Source organism: Triturus cristatus, chromosome 3_1, assembly GCF_964204655.1.
Source record: "Triturus cristatus chromosome 3_1, aTriCri1.1, whole genome shotgun sequence".
Classification (NCBI taxonomy): domain Eukaryota; kingdom Metazoa; phylum Chordata; class Amphibia; order Caudata; family Salamandridae; genus Triturus; species Triturus cristatus.
The window spans coordinates 235,611,076-235,632,855 of NC_140583.1; the positions used below are offsets into that span (position 1 = coordinate 235,611,076).

General features: G+C 43.1%; 1 protein-coding gene across 1 annotated transcript in view; it reads left to right on the forward strand.

Moving 5' to 3' along the window:
• The window catches only part of ALDH1A2 (aldehyde dehydrogenase 1 family member A2), a 258,338-nt gene that overhangs the window by 188,647 nt on the left and 47,911 nt on the right, over positions 1 to 21,780 (forward strand). The window contains exons 6-7 of the mRNA XM_085643757.1: positions 2,144 to 2,272; positions 2,382 to 2,495. Coding sequence (XP_085499883.1) covers positions 2,144 to 2,272; positions 2,382 to 2,495 — 243 coding nt within the window. The remainder of the gene's footprint in view (positions 1 to 2,143; positions 2,273 to 2,381; positions 2,496 to 21,780) is intronic.

Genomic DNA, 21,780 nt, shown 5'->3' on the forward strand with positions numbered 1-21,780 from the left:
GTAACATTAAAAAATTGCTGCATGCCAGGTAGAAATGCATATTCACGTTTCCAAAAAACGTCAAATATAACAGTGATCAACAAAAAAATAAACACCATGTTAATGAACGTTCTCCTCTGATACTGAAAGGTTAAGGTGCATATTTTGTATGTTGAATAAAAAACCTCACACCACCTCAGGTGGAGAAGACTGATTACTCTGAAGCAGAGAGGTTTTATGCAGAGTAGCTTAAGCTATACTTAGATGAATCAGATTATGTTACCTTTATGCTGATTCAATTTTTCGTAGTTTCAAACTCTTTCGACTTTCCAGCTAGTGGTAACTAACATCAACTGGTGGGACCGAAAGCTGTTTCTTGAAAGGGCTGATCAAAGCCGTGCATTGCCAGTAGCATGTGAAAACCTGCAATATGAGGACAGCTCCTTCACCTACATAGGTCTGATCCCTCACCTGGTCCGTCATGAAAGAGCCAATTGGTGTAAAGATCTGTATTACAGCTCGGGTACTGTGGCAGGGTGTTGAGATTGAGAGGAAATAGTAACGAGGAGAAAAGACAAGATCGCACAGTCATTGCCTTCAGGTGAATACAGTTTTTGAAACATTTTGGCCAAACAGAACATCACTTCTATAGGTTCTTCCATAAAGTGTGTACGATATACCCGAAGCCTGCATTGTGTCTTGTATTTTCAACCTTGAATTAGAGTGAACTTTATGACATGACAAGTCTAGTGTCTCTTGAACCATCAGACTGTCAATGTTTGTCAATCAAAGTAGAGGTCACCAGTCTTCTGTCCATAGTGACCCTAGAGAGCTGAATGCTTCTGGCTATGACCAGAAAAAATGGTTATTGCTTACAAAAAAACTAGCATGAAAATAGTCAACGGAATGGTGTTTTGATAGAAATTAAGCTAATCATCGAAGAACCTGGCCCTAGAGGCTAGTAATGTGTTCTAGTGAGTTAATTACCCTATTGTGGTCAACCGCATCAAAGGTCACAGAAAAAGCTAGTAAAACGTGGGGCAGGTATGTCCTTCATCCAGCATGTGGTGTACATCATGCAGGATCTTTAGGGTTGACATCTATAATTTTGAGCGGAAGTCTTATTGGTATTCTAGCAGTTGGTGTTCTGTGTTAATGCATGCTACCTATTGATTGGAGGAGACATATCTGTGTATTGTTTAGCATAGCCATGGTACATTGCTAGTAGGTCTGAAAATTGACGGAATAGGGGTTAGGGCTTTTATGATCCTGCCAGTTTTGGCTGTATAAATGGTGGAAAAGCTATCCTACATGTTTTTGGTTTTGAATGGCAGTGTTGCATTCTGAGCAATGGTTGGCCTGAAGTTGATTCTTATTTTGTCGATTTTGTCCGTGAAAATGTGTTGGAGGTGGAGTTTTAGAGACAAGGGGGATCTTGAAGAGTAAATGGTGAAGGGGTGGTTTTGTGGTGGATGAACTGAATTAAGGTTCCGGTTGGGTTACAGCAGGACATGAATGGGTGATTTGTCCCCGTGAGTAGTTCGTTTTTGCAGCGAAGATTCCAAAGTTATATGTTCTTCCTAGATCTGTTAATCTAGGACACTGTATTAGAGATAAAAATATGCACCAAAATGTTTCCAGATTTAACATTTTCCACCTTGTTTGTAGAGGATGCCATTGCGCAATAGTTGAGTAGGTTTTTCCACTTGTTTTCAGTTGGAAGTGTTGTTGTTGCATATTCTTTTTAGGTCTAAGTGCCAGAGATGTAATGCGTTTGAAAGGACCGCAAGAAGGATTTCTAGACTTGGGTTACATAAGGAGATAAGGGTTCACCGGTGAAAAGGAATGAGTAGGTGGTAAAAAGGAGGAGGGGCGACCCAAAACTTTCAACAACGTGTTCATCTTGGATCTGGGTTTAAAATGTCATCTTAAGAGATGGATAACCTCTTTTCTCAAAATACTAATTTCTCTAAAGGAGCAGAGGGCAGAATTAAAGGCCAAATGAATGGCTACACCAGTGTGTCTAATATAAAACAGCGGTGTGCTGTGAAAGAGTTATGACACAAATAAAGCTTGAGAAATCAGTAACACAGCAGCTTGACATCATGAACACAATGCTCGTTTTTAATGTTTTCACTCAACTTTGATTTTTAACCCCTTTCAGTGGAACTTCCCACTGCTGATGTTTGCCTGGAAGATCGCACCAGCTCTTTGCTGTGGTAATACCGTCGTTATTAAACCAGCGGAGCAAACGCCGCTCAGCGCACTCTATATGGGATCTCTCATCAAAGAGGTAGGAATAATTGACCGGAATGCCTAGTCGTTCTCCTCCAGTGCTTGCTGTAATTTTAGTTTCATGATCTGCTTTCACAAACCGTTTTGCGCTAATCCTGTTTTGGCAGGCTGGGTTCCCTCCTGGAGTCGTCAATATTTTGCCAGGATATGGTCCAACTGCAGGCGCAGCAATAGCTTCTCACACTGGCATCGATAAAGTCGCTTTCACGGGATCAACTGAAGTAAGTGTGCTCCAAATAACGTCACTGTGCGGTGTGGCATGTATGACTAAGTCCCATCTAGCATATCCAGCCTATTTAAGTACATCTGGTAGTCACAAACTAATATGAAAATCAGTAGTTGAGTTGCAGTGGCAATTTGCCTTCACACTATGTTATCGTATCTAAAACTCAGGGGGCCCGATTCACATAACTAACTTAAGACAAAATCCTAAACTTACTACCATTTTGGTATTCACAGAAGGCACTTACTCATTTTGGTATTCACAGAAGGCACTTACTCATTTCGGTATTCACAGAAGTTAGGAGTCCTAACTTTAGGACTCCTAAATGCCTTCTGCAAATACCGAAAGTCTTAAAATTAGGATTTTTCTCAGTTTAGTAGTAGTATAGTTAGGACTCCTAACTTTAGGACTCCTAAATGCCTTCTGTGAATACCGAAAGTCTTAAGATTAGGATTTTTCTCAATTTAGTAACTACTAAACCAAGAAAAATCCTAATTTTAAGACTTTCGGTATTCACAGAAGGCATTTAGGAGTCCTAAAGTTAGGACTCCTAACTTCTGTGAATACCGAAATGAGTAAGTGCCTTCTGTGAATACCAAAATGAGTAAGTGCCTTCTGTGAATACCAAAATGGTAGTAAGTTTAGGATTTTGTCTTAAGTTAGTTCTGTGAATCGGGCCCAGAGGGTTTAGGCTTTTTTAATATAAATGCATCTATTTCCTGTTGATATCCCTAATGTCTAAATGTGCCTATACATGCCAGGAAGTAACAAATACAAAACAATATATAATTCACATTGTGGAGTAAATAAAAACACACAGTTAATAAATTTACTCTAGGAAACATCCTACGTGAAACAGTCAGAGCCAAAGTAGACATGAAAACAGTGATATGATTCACAGTGATCTACTAATATTTCTACCTGTTTCACTGCTTTTAGAAATGGTAAAAACAGTAGAATTAAGTGCTGCGCTCCATCCTACTGTCTGTAAATCTCTGAAAATGTGTCTTTTTTTTCATTTAGTGACTCCTAAGTTCAGAAAGATTTCATTCATCTGTGGATCCTTCTTTTGACGGGTGATCTCCTGAGGTCACTGTGGGCCAGACGTACGATTGGTTTTAGCGGTCACAAATGGCGAATCGGATCAGTTGCGACTGCAAAAACGGCTTCTGGCTTGTACCAGCCCTATATTGCGAGCCGCTATTAGGGAGGGGCGTGTCAAGGGCGTCCCTTCCTCATAGCGAGTCGCAAGGGCATGTATGAATGGTTTGTGAGCGGAATGCGGTTGCAAAACAATCGCAGTTTATCACCTACTTCACGTAAGTGGTAAGTCACTCGCAAACGGGAATGGGTCCCCAAGGAACCTCTTTCCCTTTGTGACTGGTCGCAAAAACGTTTTTTAAGAGCTGGCAGTGGCCCCACAGACCACTGCCTACTTTTAAAAAACGAAACAGAAACGTTTAATTTTTCTTTTTGAAATGCATCCCGTTTTCCTTAGAGGAAAACAGGCTGCATTTTAAAAAAAAGTTTATTTATTTAAAAGCAAACACAGACATGGTGGTCTGCTGTCCCCAGCAGGCCACTATCCCTGTGTTATTGTCCATTCAGAATCAGTTGCAAATTGCGACCTATATCATGAATATTGATGAGGCAGGTCACTTGCAACCCGATTGGGAATTTCGAATGTGTCTGAGACACATTAGTACATTTCATTTTGCGACTCGCAAATTGCAAGTCGCTAAAAATCTCAATTTGCTAGTCGCAAAATGTAATGGTCGTACATCAGGTCCCTTGTGCTCTAGAAATGGTTTTCATTTATAAATTTGTGCTACAAAAAAGGAAGTTCTCATTGTCAATATTACTTTCAGAGAATGTCGAAAAGAACAGGTTAGGTAGTGGGCTCAAATCTTGCAAAAGAGCTCCGACTGTATAATTCACCTGCTTTACTACCAACTGAGTATACTGTTGATAGAATGAACCAAACTTTCAATATATTAGACAAAGCCCACTTTCTCTACGGACAGTGGGGTAGACCTTTGGCTAATTCAGAGCTACTACGCAGTAATTCATGGGTTAAAAACAGGGGACACAAAATATAACTCTGCATCCATTTGGTACATTCTGTACCCCTTGTTTTAACCTTACCAGGAAAACCCATTATTAACAAGCATTTGCAATGCAATACGTCTCGCATTTAAGAGAGTTTGAGCTATTGGCATTGTAAATGATAATGCCTTTCATATATGTGTTTTTTTTTTAAACAGATTGTCATTCACAATACCAATAACTTGAACTCTCGCAAATGCAAGACCTAATGCATTGCAAATACGTTAGGAGAGAGCCAGAAAGAGCAGACAGGACAAAGCTCATTGAGAACATAGTGCTCAGAATTTGTAATTAAAGCCTACAGAGCAACACCACACGTAACAGGGGGTGTCCTCATGGGAGGTTACAAAATGGGAAAAGGTGGTACTAAGGAGGGACTACTAAGCCAAATGATTGATGAAAAGCCACAGTTTACAATGGACAATGACACAAACCAATGAAAAAACTGGGCGGAGAGTAGGTGGAGCTTCACATCCATTCCTTAATACAGAATGCCTTGCAGAGCAGTGCATGCGCTGCCCAGGCTCGACCTGAAAATACCTAACGGTACCTTTTGCTAGTCAATCGTATCTTATGTGCACTTGATCCATAGCAATATCAAGAACTCCTTCCAGAAGGTCTAGTCCATCCAGATAAATCACCATTCTGGATGAGGGGGCTTAATGATGCAGTATGTCACAGGCAATCTCTGGGTGGGAGTCATTTAAAAAATCCTACAGGGGTGTCACTGTAGGGTAACTATGATCATGGGGAAATTCTACCCTACTGTCCGCAGAGAGAGTGGGACTTATCTAATGTATTAAAATGTTAATCTCCCGGAAAGTGATAAGGTCTTTTTGAATACTTTCCTCTCCCCTGTTACACAATGGATTATAATTAAGCCTCTCTGTTTTCAGTTTTTACGGATTCCAGGAACTTTGTTGTTTTTTTCCTGCCCAGAACTTCCATGTCTGCCAGGGTAGACCTGGGCAAGCAAAAATAGTGGCTGGTCTTGCATTGCCACAGACCAAGCAGGTCCATTGTGGCTAGCTCACCTTAAAGTTATTTCCACTATTGGAAACAAGACCGCGGTTCCCTCACCTTTCAATGTGACGGGGAACCAAGAGTTCAATAGTCTGGCATCTGCTGATTTTTGTTGTTCAGTGTGATTTTAACTCACACTTATAAATCACTACCATAATATCCATCCGCCAAAAAAACGGTAAAATATATGCAAAGCGATGTCATATTATAATTTAGAAAATGTGTCATGCAGGTGTCAAAACCCCACTTGAGGAAAATAATATTGAATTGTCTTCCAGTCCCCCATTGATGTGCCATTCATCTTTCTTACTACCTGCCATTTCAAGACATTGACACCTACGTACAAATATGCAGAATGAATAGGGCAGGAGTAAGTGGGGAATGCGAAAGACAGATGTAGGATGAGTATTTGACCTCATAGCGCCTATTTCTGCGTTCTTTTGCTTCTTTTCTTAAACACACTGTATACGAGGCACGAGAATCATTAATCGATATTTTTACTCCAGAATAAGAAGTTAAGCATTTTACACACCTTCCCAAGGACCTCTCCTGGCCTACTGTCCATCATGCCCACCCCGAGATTCATAACGCTGCTGCCATGTTAAGGTAATGGCACTTGAAACATGGCTCTGCGAACCACCTCTCAGCGATGTTCAGGAATCACAGACGGCCTCCTCGGTGTGATGTCGCTGACATGCTCTGAAGATCGGCGTGGGTCTTTCCTGCTGCACACCCAGGGTATGAAGTGGCCCACCCACATTGGCCCCGTCTGAATCCCAGCCAGCGGGGGGGGAGGCGTGTGGTTAAGATAACGCTGTGAGCAAGAGGGAACGCACACTTGACGCATGACAACTCCCTGCCAAGAGAATTTAAAATCCCAACAGAGCAGATCTCTGCGCTGATAAGGGTGTTTGCGTTCCGTCCTCTAGCCAACTCCCTCTCTCTTTGGCTCGATGCAAAATGGAAAATCTCTGATGTTTTATTGGTGTAAGCATCATGGCCAGATACCAGTGTCGTGCAATATGAGAAGCCATAAAACATATAATTTACGTTTTCATAAATTAAATCCAAAATGTTATTTTGTAGAAGACGTGCGGTTTATTTATGAGCTAAATACATGGCTTTTTTTCTGAGGACTTTAGATCACGCAGAAGGAAGTAAGGGATACAAGAGCTTGGGGTTTTGGGCCAATTGTGTGTGTTTTTTTACAGACCTAGACAGTTTTCGCAGTAATTGGCCTTGAAATTCAAAGGATAGCGCCTATGTTTAATCCAGTGCCTACCTTTAAGGCCCTGCTAATAGGAAGTGAAACCTATTATAGAGATGAAAAAGCAGCACTTTAGGACCCTAAGTAAGAACAGATGGACTCTTTTACTGCAGAGCTAGTGTAAACTGTTCCATATTGTTCCAGATTTCCTGTAACACTGAAGTCTCGTAACATCAAGTCAACATTGTAACTCTTGAAGCAATGCCCTCAAATAACCATCAGCCTCAGTAAACCTATCTGCGTACGCTGCGGAATACAGGAACACATCAGGAGCAGATTATGTTTTATATTTCGAGTTGATGTTATGAATCACGATAAACTCTACTTGAGCAATTATCTCAAATCCACCACTATTAAATTCGGCCCTTGGCAACTCCGCCGGGCAATAGATGGACACAAGGTTAACACAAACGTTAGTTCAACAAGTTACTGATCAATTAAATTGACCACAATGGGGGATGCTGCTAGTTACTGGACGCTGCTTGCCCTGATTGCAGTTACCTGTTCTTACTGCCCTTCTTCTGGCTCCTACGTCTCTCCCCCGCCGTCGCCTGTCACCGCGACCGCTGTGAGGGGAGAGCGTCCGGCGGGACTTCACTACCCAGGTCCCCTTGCAACCTTTTGTGAACCGGAAGGAAACCCCACGGACCTTGCGCGCCCGGAGGCGCTAATTAATCGATCCAGCCCCCTGCGACGCGGGACCGCGCGCGGGCTAAGCCCGGGCAAAGGGCGGGCCGTCTGTGGCCGTCAGGGGCAGGAAGAGGCTGGGCTGGGCCCCCCCTCTGACGACCGGAGCAAGCGACGAAAGGTAGAGCTTGACTTGGACACTGTACCCATTCTAGTCTAACCGTGTTGCATTTGTTCACCTCCTCTCTAGGATCACCTACACTAGCCTTGACACAATCACAGCTCACTGTACACCAATTAAACCACCCACCATGGCTACACCTAGCACAAGGAGTAGAACCTCACTGGGAGGCTCTGTGCGTGGCACACTAGACAATTTCATCACTAGGGCCGCCTCAGTCCTTGAGCAAGAAATCGCTATAGTAGAGAGACGCCTTTCGGCTGAACTCGCACAAAATAAGCGCTCCTCCCTCGGACCTATTCGATCAGCACTGTCTCCGAACCCTACAATTCCTGTTCCCTCCGTAATACACGATACCCCCAGTGATTCTAGGACATCCTCACCTATTCTCGAGTCTACATCTCCAGCTCACTTCCACACTTGTTCGCCACTTTTGGCTGCCAAATCCCACCTCAAAGTTCCCTCTGATTGCATACCGTCAACTGCATCACCCCTTAGGTTTACTGCTACCAATCCCAAACAGACGAAGCCCACAAAATCAACCACTACTATTGACCCTCCCCCCCCCAAAAAAAGGAGGAGATGCTTAAAAAACGCTAACTCGAACAAAAAAGTCTAAAAAGAAGTTACTTACCCCTTAAACACTAAACACACAAACGATTCTGGTTCCCAAGGTAATACTTGTACCCATGATGTAATTGTCAACGAACTGATGGGCCGATTAGAAATCTTAGTAAAATCTCTTGTTCTTCCTGTCCTAGAAAGAATAAAGGGTTTATCCACACAATTAGATTCACTAGAAAAGCTGACACAAACAAATTGTGATCAACTCGAATCCCTATCATTACACAGAATTACGCCAACAACAAAAAGGCCCGTTGATCTTATTTCACCCTTAGTAACAAACGAAAGCAAAATAACCGCAAAAAGAACTATAAAACCAGTTATTCAAGATACTCAAAACCACTCGCGGCTAGTTAAAGAGAGCTACACTGACACAGTCCAAGGTCAGAGCACTGACAACACTAAAACTGTTAACTTAAACCAGAAACAAGACATCGTACCTGCTGACACTCCCATCAGACACAACCAGGGTTTAAATTGCAATCACATAAATCTACCTCCAGAAGCAGTTCCCTACGTCGTAGTTTTAACAGGAGTTCCGCCATTGGACCCAGGGAAAAGGGAGGGCTATTACGATTTGAAAAACAAGGTGATGCACTGGCTGAGACAGTATAGGCCGCTGCCTCCTAACATCAACGGGGAAATTCTGAATGTCCGCAGACTAACCTGGGTAGGCCCACGGCCAAAGGAAATACAAGGTGACGTAATAATCGTCAATTTTAGAGATCATAGAGCAACTACTTACATAACTAGTTGGTTACAAAACCAAAACCAAAGCTCCATAAGAACCTATGATCTGACATATTTCTACCCGCAGTCTCTAGCTAGTAACCTGATCAAACCCAATAGCTTCCCTCGAGATAGACTAAGATCCTCTAATTACAACATCCCAACATCAAATCGTTTTTCGTTCCTCGAAGGACTCGAGGATGTCGATTGACTCCCCTTAGAGGCTCATAGTCAGGGCTTTCTTTACGGTACAAGGAAGGGACAAGCACCCAGCCTTCCTTCCCATCCATCATCATTCCGTAACGGCCAAACCCTTGAGGGGTCACCTCGTACAGCTCAAAACAACGTCGTGACGCCAAGAGTAGCAAGACTGGTATCCCCGACACCTGTTCCACATTTTAAAAATACCTCCGTCCAGGATCGTAATACACAAAAAATCGCAGTCCTATTTTGGAACGTGGCGGGTCTACGCTCCAAACTAGAGAACGATATTTGGACCGATTTTATAGCAGATTTCAATATTTTATGCCTCCAAGAGACATGGTTAACTGCAGTAACCCACCTTCAAGGCTATAGAACATATTTCTCACCAGCTGAACATTCCAAGTCCGGCAGGGCCAAAGGAGGCTTAATCATCTTCATATCAAATCTGGTTAAGCTAGAAAATATTAAACAGATAACGCTCGATCCCAACTTTCAGCTTCTCAGTATTATACCAAATTCAAGGGACCACTTCCTTTTGGTTAATTTCTACAATAACTTATCGGATCGGGATGCAATGGGGAAAATTAATTCTATCTTCGACATAATATCATCGACAATAAAAAAATCAACTCGAGAAGTGACCATCATATGGGGCGGCGATTTTAACCAGACTATCTGTGCTGCCCCAAACATCCATCTGTGTGGTTTAAATGATGAAGACGATAACCCCATCTTACATTTTTCCCACTCACTCTTAGGTAGTCTTTTAAATGAAATAACTTTCAATCTAGATCTGAGAATTGCATCAAAATTAATAAATGGAAAGATGGCGTTGGCCCCAACTTTCCACGGCAGAGGTTGCAATTCAACGATAGATTTCATTTTACAGTCAAATGGTCCGATATCTAAAGATTTTATCTTTGAAACCCACCAGGTAGTTTTAAGCGATCACTATCCGATAAGTATAACCCTCTCAACCTCGATAGGGCCCACAAAAAAAACCTCTAGTGCCCTTACCCAGAATAATTTAGAATTAGCAAGAGTAAACGGATACTCGCTAAAATGGGCCATAGTCGATCCGGAAAAAATAGCTTCTACTGTGATCACTGAAGCCTACCTACCTATAATGAAGTGCCTGGATATGACCACTCCCAACGATGACGTTATTACTAACTTTGGGCTGGTGATACAAACTATTAAAAATGCCCTAATGGTAAAAAAGAACAGCTCAAAGAAGAGCAGCCAGGGCTGGTTCAATCACTCGTGTACCATCGCCCATACTAACTTAAAACTCGCCTTACATAAAACGCCCAGGGATAGGGCAGAAATATCTACATTAAGGAGAGTATATAACATTGCCATTAAGGAACGGAAATCGGAACTAAGACGACAACTCTGGGATCAATTACACGAGAGCTGTCTTAGTAATAATAATATTACTTTCTGGAAGATAGTAAAAACACCCTTCCTAACTCATAAGGGCAGTCTCCCTAACATAGAGGTTGCTATAGACGAAGGACAATGGGTAGAGCACTTTTCTCAAATCTTTAAGTCCAATCTAACAACAAATGACCTTGGAGGAAATGATTCTCTCGAGCACCAGTTCCCGACTTTTCCTATTGACATGACCGTCACTTGTGACCAAGTAGAAAGGGCACTAAACGCAAGCAAAAAAGGCAAGGCTCCTGGCCCTGACGGTGTCCCCATAGACTTCTATAAAATGTACCCCGAGCTATGGATCCCCTTTCTGACCAGGGTCTTCAACGCACTGGCCTCTACCGGCATCCCTGAGTCCTGGAAGAGTTCCATATTAGTCCCCATCTTTAAGAAGGGAGATCGGAACCTACCCTCCTGCTATCGTCCCATCTCCCTTCTGGACTCCACAGGAAAAATGATGGGCCGAATACTACTCGATCGTTTGCAGGAATGGGTCGCGAAAAACAACATTCTATCAGATCTACAATACGGGTTCCGAGAAGGATTGGGGACCGTAGACCAAGCTCTAAATTTATCATTACTAATTGATAAATACGTTAACATCAAAGCTGGAGCTCTATATATGGTCTACGTAGACTTATCAGCTGCATTTGACTGCGTTAGCCATTCCAAACTCTGGCCCATCCTATTAGACATAGGGTTGGAACAAACCGCAGTAACTTATATTAGGGAACTCTATGCCGACGCGTCAGCTAGAGTAAGGTTTGGCACAGGGGGAGAGCTCACAGCGCCGTTCGGGGTGGAGAAGGGCGTGAGGCAGGGATGTGTCCTGGCCCCATTCCTATTTACCCTTTACACAAACGGCTTAGAAAGAGAGATGCTGAAAGGGACCCAAGATCTCCCAATGGTAGCAAACCGCCCTGTCCCAGCCCTCCTGTATGCTGACGACGCTGTGATATTAGCTCGTACTCCCAATGAGCTACAGAAGGCCCTAAATAGTTATGCTTCATTCATGGCCAGCCTTGATCTTAAAATTAACGTTGGGAAAACTTTCGTCATGAAGGCTGGAGTTAAAAGGAAGAACAAAACTAAGCCCATCTACCTGAATGACGAAAGATTATCAACCACGGATAAGTATCCCTATCTCGGCGTCATGATTGACGAAAAACTTAGTTGGAAACCGGCTGTAGAAGTGAGGAAACTGCAATTTGCAAGAACCACTTCTGCACTCACTAACTTTTCAAGGAAAATAGGGAAAAAAGCACCCTCAGAGATGATCAAAATTTATAAAGCCAAATGCCTCTCAGTGGCCCTATACGGAGCAGGTGTATGGGGTCACGTAGCGGCTACTTCTATCCAATTGGTCGAAAATGGCTTCTTGAAATATCTTCTAGCCCTACCTACGGCAGCCCCCAACTATGCTTGTCATCTGGAACTGGGTCTCCCATATGTCACAGACCTGGTGAGAATTCAGCCTCTGTTATTATGGCACAGGATTTGGACATCTGAACACACAGTCCTTACACAACAAATTATTCAAGACTGTATGAGCCTAGATAACGCACATAGATCCAGGTGGTTAGACTACATCAAAAAATTCTTTACTGATCTTGGCCTAGAAAATTACTACAAAGACCCGACCAAGATGCAGCAACTAGCAAGAAAAGCTTTTTATAAACTTTGCCTAAACCACCACGAAGAGCTCAGACTTAACTTAGAGGTTATGAAACAAACAACTAGACACTGTTTATTAGTTCAGTCGGCATTTGGTATTCAGCCCTACCTGACATACAACATAGCCCCTATGAACAGTTCCTCTTAGTCAGGTTTAGATTGAACTTCTTTTACCGCCTGGTCACTTTTCCGTTTAAGAATAACTGGGATAAAATATTGCCACCATGTCCCTGCGATGGGACATCATCCCAGTCTACACTTCATACCATCCTTTTTTGTAAATACTACACGCATCAACGGAGGAAATTATTAATCCCCCTATTAAAGCGTAGGGGCTTTCGCACATGCCGCCCAGCTTTATTATACTTACAGTTACTCGAGGGGGAAGAGGTGGTCTACATTGTTTCGAACCTCTTGCAGTACATTGTGCGACATAGACCCAACCTAGGGTAAAACTGTGAAATGATCATATTATACCTGTTCAAATATGCTACTTTTTGTATAGCCACTCAGGCTAATCATACGGGAAATGCTGCAAACACACATGTCAATGAAGGAGATGATTTTAAATTCTTTGTATTAATGTGATGAACTCATTGTTTTTATGTGATGAATTTTATAATGTGTATACTTTTGTAACAATATCTTTTATGGCTTTTTATGAATTGCCGAATAAAGAAAGATTGAATTGAATTGAATTGAATTAAATTGACCACAAGGCAAAATTGTTCTAGTTTAACGGGCTGCAAAAAACTCATAATCTCACATTTCTGCCATTTAATCCAGATCTCTGGGAAAATATTAACACATTAGCTCTAAATTGGGTGCACTTGGGTCCTTCTCACTTTCATGTGCCGCACCATCAGCACGATCCATTGTGGTGATTCCTTTCAGAATGGCAATGAATCATTTTTGCCGTAGCCTGTAAAGATGATCTGAATGGTATTTGTAACGAAAGGAGCAAAAAGTGGCCCTAGGGATACTAGTGGCGGGTATACTACTTATTTCTACATTCTAGAGAAAATGTTAATGTCCGCCTCATCACAGAAGGGATGCCCAAAGGCAAAACAGCCAAAGTTCTCCTTCCTCACACTAAAAACCGGAAGGGTCAAATTGCTTGCTCGATGAGCGCGGGAGATGACAGAATAACTTCTTAGTCTGTCAAATCTTCTGTCTAGTCTAGAGTTAACATTCGAAGGTGAGGTGAGAGGCATGCGCATGGTTTAGAAAGCAGGCAAGTAAGGTTGTGAGACAATTATTAAAAATGTGTATTTACCAGCTTGCCACTCACACCTTTTTGGCTATCACTAATAATCAACCTTAGAAGGACATTGAGGTGTGGATGAGCTAATAAGTGCCTCGTTACTCACAGACCAATATGAGGCATTGCAGATTGGCCAAATTACAGTGTCGCTGTTGAGATGAGAAGAGGACTGACATGTTGAAAAGGGTTGTCATTAGAGTATGTCACAGGCCTGCCAGAGCACAGTGGTGCTTAAAGCTTGATGTCTATCATTGGCGAACTTTAACAGGAAGTCGCTAGTGAGGGACACATCGTGACATAAGGCCTGGTGAGCTAGAAATGGCACACCCATTCTAATCAAATGTACTACTAATTATGTTAAAAAACAACCCAATATCTCCCTAGAAGAAGCATTGGACTGCATTGGACAGCATGACACACACTGGCCCAGGGCACGTTTTGATCTTCAGTTCCTCTGTTCCTCAAACATAGCAACGTATCATTTGTCTTCACCGCCACCTCTTTTGGCATCCTAACTTCCAGGTACAAAATAATTGATATCTGTTCTATAGCATTGGGACAATATATCATCCCTAACTGAAAGGAAAAGGATCCCTCCTTCTGTGTGGAAAAGTAAATTCTCACAGTATCCTGCATAAAGAGCCTTTTCCGTCATAGAGATGTCGGGGAGTGGCCTGGTATCTCAGGATCATGCACGTTTGCTCTGGTTGATGAAGGCCTATTCCCCTTTGTCAATCTACAGGATGCCCTTACGCAGTCGGTAGCTAGTAGTTTCCCCGAAAGCTCAGATTTTGATATGTATGTGTATCTACTGCCCCATGGTTCTTGTGTAGTTTTACTCTGCAGACTGTATGTCTGAGTGGTCTCTTTTCTTTAAAAGCCCTTCCCATCAACAAGCTCACCTGTGTGTCCTTGTTGCATTGCCTCGCCATTAGTACCCGAACATCTATTGCCTTCCAATCCATTGCTGCACTTCTCCCTTTAAGAATGGGCATCGTCTATTGTGGTGCAATCTTTGTAAGTATGAACACAAAGTCAGTTTAACAGCCCTCTATGTTTCAGCAATAGAAACAGCCACCAATCACAAATCAATGACTCACAGCTAAACAAAACCTGGCCATGCAGGACAGGACAAGCACTTTGTGCAGTAGGAACGTCCAGCAAATGAAAACACCATTTATTTAGAGAACAACGAATTCTGCTGGAAACTTTCTCTGAATTCACCCTCTAAAAGAATGCTCTACTCTTGGTGAATACTTGCTCAGCAGGGCAGGTGGTACCATTGAGTGGGGTCAGGGAGCAGCCTAGAGGTGGTACCAAATTTCTGCGAAAGAAAGACCCTAAACAGCCTTTCAGTGCATACTTAATGGGTGATTTACAGGGTATAAAACATCTTGTTTTATATATATATAGCGCCATAGTGTCAATTTTGCTATTTTAAAGTGCTATAAATAACGATTTTCTCAGTTGTCTGATACTCAGTTTATTGATCTCGGTTAAGCGAAAGAATGAGTTGATACTGCTAAGAATCTAAGTTATCATCAAACACTGAGCCATCTTACCAAATCTATGTGATATTCCATTGCAAAGCAACCTATACATAAGCTAAAATTTGCTCTCTGTGTTCTGTTGCTGACACATCTAACTCTAGGCCGTTGAGAATCGATTGAAAACTTTCTAAAGTGTACAAACCTGTTAGCTTTACCCAGGTGTTATGATAACTTATGAATTAAATAAATCTTTTAAATGCATTATAAATAGGTTCTAAATGTGTTATAATAATTCAAATGTATTGGACTAGTTGTATGATTCCACAAGTATGTGCAGCTCTTTAACATACAAACCGGGCTCCTAGTTCCTACGCCATCAAATACATGAATATAGTAGTGTTACCAATCATGTGTGCGTTTGTGCACACTCCCGCTATGGCTAGAGCCGATATCTTTGGGGTGACTTTCGTCCAATCCTGGTTTGTTTTACAGCATCAACAGGCACAATGAGATGTGCAGCTCCACTTTTCCATTATAAGCATGGGCCTGCGAATTCCAGTATGTGTAGTCAGTTATGGGGCACATTGACAGCTATGCATATATATATTTGAAAACACAAACATATGATCTAAAGGAAACATTAAAATACTTTCACAAACGGGCAGGTATATCTATAGCTTCACTTTTGAAGATAACATGTATTTGTATAACGCACGCTCACCCTTGGGGTATCTTGGCATTATTAGCTGTTTATTGTTACTGAAATCAGCGGTACTCATTTTTTCGACCTCAAAAGGATGAAAGGCTGAGTAGATCTGCAGGAATTCAACCTTGTGACTATGAGGTAAAACACAGATTCCTGCAGTGAATGGACTCGCCCACAGAGCCATTAGACCCAGCATAAAGCTAGATCAGTCAGCATTACTGTAAAGAAAGTGGGCCCTTCACTTAATAAGTAATCTAAAATAGCAGGTGATCAATGAATCAGCTTTCTGAGACAGCGTGAACCCATTTGAAAAACTTACACCAATTTCGCTCACCGACAGCATGCAGAGAAGTAAATGTTTCACTAGCAGTCTGATTGTAATGCTAATGTGCACTGGAGCCCACATTGCTCTCATGTCTAAAAAGTTACCACATTATTAGTTTTCAGGATATACTGGTACAATATCCTAACAACCAAGTATCAGAACAAAAAACAAAAAAATCCACTAATGTTGAGCATGAAATAAAACCTTGGATTGATAAAAAATATTCGGGGGTGACTGAGGAATTGGAGTTGGCTGACTCACAACTTCATGTACTTTTTTTACTTTGCGAATATAAAGCCTGTGAGGTTTATTTATTTTGTTTTTTAGACGAAGAGGGTAGAATTGGCAGCATTAGTAGAAAACCCTTACTGATGCTGCCAGCTCTGTCACCGCTTGCTAGCCCTCCGCTGCTCCTTGCCTATAAACCCCCACCCTTTTACACCATTTAGCTGTGGTTTTAGATGAGGGAATGCCCAGGTGTAGAGATATGAAGGGGTACCACATTACATATCAATCACCCCCAGTTATTTCCCTGCCTAGTAACAGTCAGTGCTCCCCATCAGGAATACATGTCTCTTCCCATGGACTCAAAACAGTCACTTCTGGAACTAGGTTCCCAAAAGGACTAGTGGCAAGGAGAAACTGGGCTACAGTGCAGAAAGTACAATGACTGGCAACTAACCCCTTATTTTTTTCATTTGTAATAAAATGTACCCATTTGCTTTACAAAAAAGAACAGCATCTTTGCATGTGTTGCATCCACTCGATGCCACGGCTTCTTAAAGTTAGTACATGCCGAAACACCCTGGAGCTCTTCGGTTAAAAAGGAAGTCCACTGCAGCGGGAATATGTAAAGTACATTTGTTTATGCATATCTAGTTCCTTTGTGTATAAAACTAGACCAGTGAATACAAGAATGACTTGAAATAGTATATTGAAGTACATTTATGAAGTGAATAATCGAGAAGGTGGCTGTCAGAGATTGCAGGGATTATCAGCTGGGTTCTGGTAGATAACTGCAGTTAAATGTCTTCCCCCTCACATTTTTTTTGCTTCCATGATAACTGTCTATATTTTGTTTGGAGAATGATTTTCTTTATACAAACCGCGATCTCATCATTTGTCAACAAGATACCAGAGAGGACATCAAAGACGCCCCAGGAGAAGCCCAATTGATTCATGCCAAACAAATGCTGGCAGCCAACAGCTGCAGGAGCAGCGACCCCCCGGCCGTCAGCAGGGGCGTCTTTCATTCCCGAAGTGAGATTAATGTCATGTTGCATGATACAGACAGCGCTCTCCACCTACTGAGAGTGACATGTGTCTGCTCTCCTGGACCCTGCAAGGGGCTTCAACTTGTTCTTCGGAGCTTGTGGTGGGACCAACTGTTGTACCCCTGTGGTTTGGAAACCCATTTTGTCTTTATCCTTAGTGGTATAAGGGACTCACAGAAAGATTCTGAGTAGGTTTTCAAAGCACTAAGCCACTCATTAGTAGTGGCCCGGCTCATGTGCGATAATTGAGGCACACGATAAAATACAGGTGTGATATTTATAGCCTATTCCAAGTTTAGCCTGCACAATGGGGCATGGCATTCACATATTTGGTGCTCACTGCACCAAAATCTGCCTGTCTCATTATTTTCTGGCATTTCCCCCCATTAAATGTGAGGACCTGCCGACATTTACCCAGGGGATGCGGATTTTATTGCACCAAGCATTTACCAGGTGTGATAAAATAGCAGAACTCCTAATTCTGATATGTGCAGTAACAGGAGTTACCGCACATATTGGAATTATATGGGCCATTCGTAATGCTGGTATAAGTGACATCAGGCTAAATAAACGTGTTTGGTGAATGGCAGGACATCTTACTCTCTATACTGTTAACAGGAATATAGCCCTCGGGATTAATCAAAATATTACATCATGATAATGATACCACTGTTTTCATTAGTGTTTTTATGCATGAACTATTTTCACTTCAGTAGTACAACATATATATCTCCCACTGGACTTATAAGTAGTATAGCAAGGGTAACCACATATTACATATCGCAGGCCTATTTATCAATTTCATAACAAATGAACACGTAAACACATTGAATCCAGTCTAATGTTATGAATCTATGAGTCCCTTCATTGCAAGTATTTAACTAGTCCTTGTAAAATATATATTTTTTTGGGTGCAAAGCACATTTCCTCTAATGTCTAATCTTTCAACCCCACATAGTGAAAAATCCTCACACCAACTTACTTTCTCTTAGTCGAAGTTAAAAAAGCCAAGATTCCTTGATAGATATTTTGAGGTTTCATTATCCCCTCTCATGGTACAGTTAACACCATGCTGCTATCATTCTCCCCCCAAGAAAACCACACACACACATATGTTTATATAAAAATATATATGCACATACATCTATCTTAGGTTATGCACGGTATATTTAATATTTACATGTTTATATAATTATATTGTTACATAATTGACTAAGTTAATTGAATTAGGTAACTGATTTTGAGGACCTTGCTGGTCCTTGGGAATTGGCTCCAAATGGGAGTTGGTTGCCTAAAGTGACTCTAATTGACCGCAATACACTAACCCAACTTTTTTAAAAAAAAAGTTTCTAAGCATCAAATTTGTTCAATTTGCCAATTCTTGTTTGCGGTTGAGTGAAATGCTTTGATGTGTTCTATATCTCCGGAACCCTCTGGTGGATCTTCTTCATTGTAGTGTTCAAAAATACATAAAATGCAGTCTTGTTTTATAAATTAATGTTGTTAATTGTATGGTGCTGTTTAAATGCTTTACACTGGTTCCTTTGTGTAAGCCTTGCTGCTCAGAGCCACAGCTTACACTGGTTCCTTTGTGTAAGCCTTGCTGCTCAGAGCCACAGCTACTCAGGGTTGAGCTAAAGTGTCGGCAGACAAAACCTACTGGTCTGAAAGAGTTGGTAAGTGTATTACACTGACTGTGAGGTGGCACAACCACACCATATAATACACCCCGTTTCCTCACATTACTTCTCTGTTGCTCATGACACTCCTGGGTAGACTCCATGTAACGCTCCTTCGTGGTTTAACAAGATCTCCAGTAGGTTACCTCTCTATTGCTCATGACACTCCTGGGTAGACTCCATGTAACGCTCCTTCGTGGTTTAACAGGATCTCCAGTAGGTTACCTCTCTATTGCTCATGACACTCCTGGGTAGACTCCATGTAACGCTCCTTCGTGGTTTAACAGGATCTCCAGTAGGTTACCTCTCTATTGCTCATGACACTCCTGGGTAGAATCCATGTAACGCTCCTTCGTGGTTTAACAGGATCTCCAATAGGTTACCTCTCTATTGCTCATGACACTCCTGGGTAGACTCCATGTAACGCTCCTTCGTGGTTTAACAAGATCTCCAGTAGGTTACCTCTCTATTGCTCATGACACTCCTGGGTAGACTTCATATAGTGCAGCTTGGTGGTTTAAGAGGACCTCTTGCAGGTTACTTCTCTATTGTTCGGGTCACCCCTGAGCTAGACTCCAAACAGTGCCCTTGATGGTTTACAGAACTTCTGTTTCTAATGAGTGAACTTCTTACAGCACAGTCAACCCCACTGATGCACCTCCGTGGTGGTTTCTTTGCCTGGAACTTCTCGGATGGTAAGTACCTGCAAGCAGTACTATGTCTATTCTCACACTCTCTGCAACACCCATACGTATGCGCAGCAAGGCATAGCACGCTCTGCGTCCACCATGTCAACAAACCTTGTCCATCTTATCAATATAACTCATCCAAGTCAAACTACACACGTTCAGCCTTGCGCTCAGACTACCTCACCAGCGATGTGAAGCACCATAGAAATAATGCAACCATACCACTTTAGTACTTGCAAGAGGTATGCGAATTGCTATAATAATACCAATACAATGCAGTAATGTGATGTAACATAAGAAAAGTGTCTACATTCTACTACAATTTAATGGATGAACAGTTGTCTGTTTAATAGGCCTCAAGGCCCAGCTAGGGCAGAGTTCACAGTGTAATGAAAAGTGTGTATTAAACAAGGAGTGGGTGAGTTGACATACTCCGCCACACAGTCTCAAACCACGGCCCACTCCTCTGCTTTACTCCCCCCCCCCCCCCCCCCCCCCCCCAGAAGGGGATGGAGTTTTAGAAAGCAGATTTGAACATGCGGGTCTGAAGCCCCTCTTCTGACTCCAGGCGCCCCCGAGCCTGTTTTTGTCCCCTTTTAGTGTGACAAATAGCTTCCTTTGAAATCCACCAAATTACTTTTAGCAAGGGCCGCAGCAGGCAGCGGAGAGGGTTAAGGCGCTTTGCAGCCCATCCCGGGATGCCGCTGATATCAATCTTGCAGACTGCTCAGCGCAGGGAAGGGAGTGGGGCTCCGGCTGCCAACATTCCTGCAGATTAGCCCGCGCAGCGCCATTATCTGTGGGGGAGCCTCTCGCCTAATGTTCCCCAGCTTGTCTCGGCCGCCTGCTCTGGAGCCCTGCACACAGCTGGGAGACACCATAGGAAGCATAAACAGAGATGTTGCAGGGAAAGGAGCCCTGCCAATAGGACCGCTTCCCTCGCGCATCTTCCTCTGGCCCTGCGCGCCGAGGACACTGGTGGTAAAACCATTACTGTGTGTGTCGGGGGGAGGTTGCGCGGGGCCTTCCAGAGGGAAGGGGGCTGGGGCAGGACAGCTGCGCGCTGTCTGCTGCAGTGAGAGAGCAGCCCTCTCCTCCCCCTGGCGCAGCCTGGCACCGACCAGCTCCAGCGCCCTGCAGGAATGCCCATGCCTCCACCTGCGGCGAGCACGGTGTGGGAGGCGCGAGCCCGTGAGAGGAGGCAGCAGGAGAGCAGAGATGATTCAAAGATACGGCCTCAACCAACAATTGGCATATTGCATCTGGAGCTGGCTCGAGTGTCTTTAGGGACCGTCCCTACTGCTGTTTTCCGCACCTTTAGACGATGCATTTCACAGCTCTCCAGGCAACACGCGTGATTGGCACATTTAGTTCAGGATTTTGCTTTGCATTCAGGGACTTGTAGTCCTGAGCTTATAAACGTAGGTAAATGAGCTGAAAAACTGCAGGGGCTGCTTATACATGTACCTTGGAAACTTGGGACCCGATCCCTGCGTTCATAGGGTTGTTCAGTTGAGGCTGGTACAGGCCTCTTGCAGACTGAGCACTTCCTCTCCAGTTCTCATGCAGGCACTGCCTCCATCGCTCAGATATACAGCATATCAAATCTTCCAGGCTGCTGACTTTTGCAGAGTCTGGGCTGGGATGTTAGCCCTGGTTCGGAGATTAATGAACAGCTATTGGACGACTCCATGCCGTTGGTGACACTATTTTGTTCTCCTGGCCTTCCCCTTAAGAACCTAATGCATCCACCCTATGGGACCCAAGACACAGGCCTCTAGTGCCTAGTGAGAAGCCTGGCCCCCACCTTGGGGATGCATTGCAGACACAGGCCTCTAGTGCCTAGTGAGACGCCTGGCCCCCACCTTCGGAATGCATTGCAGACACAGGCCTCTAGCGCCTAGTGAGAAGCCTGGCCCTCAGCTTGGGAATGCATTGCAGACACAGGCCTCTAGTGCCTAGTGAGAAGCCCGGCCCTCAGCTT